At 37.6% G+C, this 5,408-nt stretch overlaps 1 protein-coding gene across 2 annotated transcripts in view; it reads left to right on the top strand.

Moving 5' to 3' along the window:
- Positions 1–5,408, top strand: part of ergic1 (endoplasmic reticulum-golgi intermediate compartment 1) — a 33,201-nt gene that overhangs the window by 11,567 nt on the left and 16,226 nt on the right. For both annotated transcript variants that reach the window (XM_014006084.1, XM_014006085.1), the window contains exon 2: positions 2,676–2,737. In XM_014006084.1, coding sequence (XP_013861538.1) covers positions 2,676–2,737 — 62 coding nt within the window. The remainder of the gene's footprint in view (positions 1–2,675; positions 2,738–5,408) is intronic.

Here is a 5,408-nt window from a genome sequence, read left to right on the forward strand (position 1 = left end):
CATTAGCACCTCTAGTAATATATTTACTGAGAAAAATGGTGACGTGTTCAATACTTATTTTACCCACTGTAAATAGATGATAATCACTTTATTTTCCACAGATGAATATATTGGTGTGTGTAGGACAGGAATATATAATACAGAATCATACCCAATCAAGTCGTATAGCACAGTTTGAAAGGCAGTTAGTAAAACATCTGACAGATTTCTGTTACCTTTTAAGTTTGTGTCGTGTCTTGTTTGTAAATATATCCAGACCGTGTGTCTGAGGCTATTTCCAGTTCACACTGAGCTCTTTGACCCCATCTCGCGTTTCGAGCGACCGGATGATGGAGATTTAGTTTCTCTGCTCACATTTTTAATTTAACTGTCGGAACCCTGTCGGCTACAAATACGGATGTGCATACGTGCAGTTTCAGCTGAACGTGAGAACATGACACGGAGAGTTTTTAGTTATTATTATTTTTTAATTCCAGGGACAGCTTTAAAGTAATCAGCTGTTAACTTTGGTTTGTTTTGAAGATTCACATGGTGAGGCGTAGACAGGACTCAGGTCGCTAAAATCTTTTTTTTTTCTCCAAAAGTAGATATTTCATTAATATATGAATAAATAAACTCAAAGGCTATATTTGGGATCCAACCATCTTTTTATAGCATTCTCATGCAGCACTTGCATAATTACATAGTGTATTACAAAAATTTGTAAAATACTTACTGAGTTAGAACTTCAACTTTAAAGTTTAAAAACACAGTTTTTACCAGTATCTTTTACCAGTATCCCTATATTGATATTGGTATTGGGGCATTTTGTAAGAGCACTTTTAAAAATGTTGATAATAGTACAGATAAAAGATACTACTATCAGTATCTGGACTCCACTATGTGGAGGTATTATAAAACTTTTTCAAGAGCTCATCAAAACAAATTATCTGCCAATAAAGAGCTAAAACCTGTTTTATAAATAAAAAGGTTAATAAAAGTAACCAAGTGCCCAAACTTTTCCTGTATGTCTTTTTTTCTTTTATCTAATATTCAAATTGTGAAAGATAGGCACATAAAAGCATTATACCAAATTTTAAGGATTTAATTTAGCTTTATACAAATACAGTTTGAAGATCGTGTGTAAARGAGGCTAAATTTGTTTTATGTTTCTGCCAACTCCCAGTGTTTATTTTATTTTCTCCCATCATCAGTTCAATTGCCACAGAGTACATCAACCTAACCTAATACGTCAACAGCACAATTGTAACACCGTTCTTGTAAATCCAACATGTTTTACTTCAGTTTTTTTTTCCCCACCTGAAGGGGATAAAAGCTTAAACTGGATCAAACCAGTGAAAATCAACAAATAACAGATTTCGCAAGTTTTTGAAATGACAGTAATGTTGTCATGTTCCACCTGTTGGGTGGTCTCAGATGTGACGATGTGAGGAGGGAAAATGACTCCCCCTCTGCACATGAGGAAATGTGTTCATTCAGTACTTCTGTTCGGTCCTGACGCAGAGCAACCACGCCCTGGACTCCCTGCCAGCTAGTTCTCTAAAACTGTCAGACCCAATCTCCTGCTCAGACAGCTCCTACAGCACAGAAATGTGAGGTAGAGGAGAAAAAATGTGAAGTTTGGAAATCAGGAGTCCATATATTGCAGAGTACAAAAGAAAAACAATGACAAAGAAGCAAAACGAGAAGCAGCAGCTCAGTCTGGACAGAACAGGACACCCTGTCCCACTTCCTGCTCCGCCCATCATTACATCAGCTGGGATTCTTTTCTTTCCCTTTTTTTTTTCTTTCTTGGCTAGCTCTGAGTGGAAGAAATGTAAACAGATGTGCTTTGGTCAAAAAATGAGGAAGAAGAGTGAGAGAGGAGAAGGTTGGATTTGTGAAGCCGGCAGTAGAGTTCGAGCCTGAAAATGTTCCACTGCCCAAAAAGGAGATATGCCTGAACTAATAGTTTCTGGGTTCAGCAGCAGGTTTTAGTTTCTTTTTGAGCCCCAAAAGTGAACGCTTTCTCCTTTAGAAATGAGAAGATGAAACCAGGTAATCACTGCCTGCCGCCATGAAAGGCAGGGATGACGTCATTGCTTGTGTGCCTGTGTGTATGTTTGTCTGTTAGCAAAATATCTCATGAACCACTGGACAGATTTTAACAAAAATATCAGAAAGTAACCATTAGATGTAGATCAATAACTGATGAGATTTTGAAACCCAAAGACCAACCTCAGCAAACAAAAAAATGGGTACAGCTCAGTTAACTTTACAGATATTCGGCTACATTTTGATGTGGTAGTAGCTGAGTGGCCTCCCCATCATCTAAACATTAGCAGGTCTTTTTTTAATTTTTAAACTTTGGAATGCAAAGCAAAAGGAGATGTACTTTATAATTACAGAGAGGTTAGTGGGTTTTCTTTATGTTCTGGCTTTGGGTCACTCAGATCATAACAGAGCCTGCWTGTAGAGGAAGGGGCATTTCTCTGTGAAATGGTTTGTTTGCCGCAGCCTCCGGTCTGTATCTGTTTGTGATGGCCCTCATCCAGAGCTAATATCCCACCTCTCCTCAGTAATATCACGCCCCAACGATGGGTACAGAATGTGCTAGTTTTCTCAGCACGTAATGTTTAGATTTGCTGCATTTGGTTTTCTCACTTCCTTTTCCCCTTTTTGCTTCCTTTTCTCAGATTTGATATCTACAGGAAAGTGCCCAAAGATCTCACCCAGCCAACATACACAGGAGCTTTCAGTGAGTGCACAAACTGAAATTTTATACATGTTTAATGGAATATATGTGTTTTGGTTTTATTTCTCTTTCTGTACACCAACCCGCTGCATCATTGTGTCAATCCTCCCTGCACTAAAGATCCATGCAAGAACACAGGCGGGTGTTTTGTGACATGTGGCTCCAGGTTGTTGGTAAAGAAAACCCGTGGGGCTGTTAGGATCAGGCTTGGTTAGTCTGATTTAAACCCATTAAGGTTTTAAACGAGCTCAGACCTTGACCTTTTTGTTGTGCTCGCTGCACTGTTTCGTTTTAGTTTCTGTGATGATACGGGTTTCATTTGTTGTCACTGGATTRTATCAGCTGGAGGGACGCTTTTTAGCGATGTGTCACCTTCAGGCAACTGATGACGCTCTGAGGTTGTTACACAACACAATTGAGATGGAACTCAAGATCTGGCAAATTAATTATGTGCACAACCCACATACTCAGCTCTACTTTCTTCCCACCAATGTTTGTTCGTTACAAATGTGGCACCATTTATAAGTAGAATTAACAGACTTTCCTATGGTATAAGGTTTATTGCGGAGAAGCGTTGTTAAAACARCAATCTMCCAAACACAAATTTCCTTAAGTTTTGTGCTGAGTTTAGATGGTGACTCAAAAAGGCAAGTTCATGGAAAATACACACATTTTCTGTTCCAGTCTCACTGAACTCTGAGCGTTTAAAACCAAGTGACCAGCAAGTCATGAGGCCATGTTGGGAACAGCATGTTTAGAAAAAAAATCATAGCATTTTTTTTTCCTGTGCGCAACATCGAAAACTATATTCTTGTCCCTGTGCAAAGTTTTGTTACCCCATCAGGCTCGTTTTGTACTTGCCTTGGCAGCCATCCCCATGTTTATGTTTTGTTCTAGCTGGAATACACTTTTAATATCAAGATAGGCAGTTTTTCTTAATAATTACTGATTACCATCAGTGTGGTTTTTAGACCCGGACATTTTTCTTGGATTCATGTGGGTTCAAGTTGATCTATAGATGACCACAAAGACTTTGTAAGTATTTTTGAAAGAAGAGTTGTGCCGCAAATTTTTGGAACATGATCAAAACTCAATAAACAAGGTTGCACGCCTCTGCAATCACAACCCATTGAAATACTACCCTAACAGGTATCCATCTTGAGGGCTGTATTTAACTTAAAGTTGTTAAAAATTCAACCGTCCCTTAAGCTTAAGGCACTGTCACACTATGACGTTTTAGACAACTTATGCCAACTTGTGAAAATTTTAAAGACATCAACTTTGAAGATGGAATTTAAAAAATCAACTATAAGCTTCTTTCAGGCATGTACATACTGTAATTCTAACAAATGGATTAAATATACAACTTTTATTAGCAATTTAGACATAAAAATTTTTCATAAGTGTTGGCATAAGTTGTCTAGTGTGACAGGGCCTTTAATATTGTCCGTCAGCCAAACAAGTGAACAACCATCTGTAAAGTAACAATTCAGGTGGTGGTCATTTTGTAATTTTACTAGAGATGTCCTGATCTGATATCAATATCAGATATCGGTCCGATATTAGACAAAAAATATCTCAAGATTAGATCAACCTGCATCTAAAATCACAGCTATAAGCAGTGATAGAAGCAGTCCATTCCACTCAGGATTTCTATCTAGCATAAATAAATTAAATGATCTTGAATTATTTTACACTTTTTTATTGAATTTATTTAGGGTCTTCTATTTTATTATTTATTCTATTTAATTGTACAGTGTTTAAGTATAAAACATATGTAACCCATACACATTGGYCTTCATTCAAACCTTCTCGTCCCTCAGATGAAGGTTACAAGGTTAGAAACACTCAGTGTTCTGAGCTTCTCAGGATCCATAAAGGGGTCCCCAAGAATTCTTTTCCTTTGACCACTCAGAGCCAGGCAGTGGCCTAAGTAGTGAAATGAGGTCTCTAATTCAATGCCACAGGCATCACACAGACCATTGTCATGGAGTCCCATCACCATTTTGTGGCGGTTGAGCAGGTTGTGCCCAGTTAGGACTCCAACCAGTGTACTTAGAGTTTTCCTTGACATGGAGATGAGAGCTTTCCCAAACCTTAGATTTGGGCCATTAATCAGTTCCCGTGCCTGTCTGACTATTGTTTACTGTTTGATCTGATCAAGACGTTTTAAGATTCCACACTAAAAAAACAAAATGCCGGATGCATTCTGATATTATATCGAGTCGATATCTGTATTGGCCAATACTCAAGGCAGCAATATCGGTGTTGTATCGGAAGTGAAAAGTTTGTACAGTGGAGTGCGCAAGTTTGGTCAGCCTTAATTTCCCAGATTTTTTTTTTTTTTACAAATAATTGCTTTTTTGGATTAAAAAATGAGTAAAATATATCATATAGGGGACAAACACAGTGATATTTGAGAAATGAAATGAAGTTGATATGATTTACAGAAAGTGTGCAATAATTGGTTAAACAAAATTAGGCAGGTGCATAAATTTGGGCACCAAAAAAAAAACATTAACTCAATATTTTGTAGATCCTCCTTTTGCAGAAATAACATTCTCTAAACACTTCCTATGGCTTCTAATAAGAGTCTGGATTGTGGCTGAAGGTATTTTAGACCATTCTTCTTTACAAAACATCTCTACTTCATTCAGGTTTGATGGTTTCTGAG

The sequence above is a fragment of the Austrofundulus limnaeus genome, unplaced genomic scaffold (genome assembly GCF_001266775.1).
Source record: "Austrofundulus limnaeus strain Quisiro unplaced genomic scaffold, Austrofundulus_limnaeus-1.0 Scaffold34, whole genome shotgun sequence".
Lineage (NCBI taxonomy): Eukaryota > Metazoa > Chordata > Actinopteri > Cyprinodontiformes > Rivulidae > Austrofundulus > Austrofundulus limnaeus.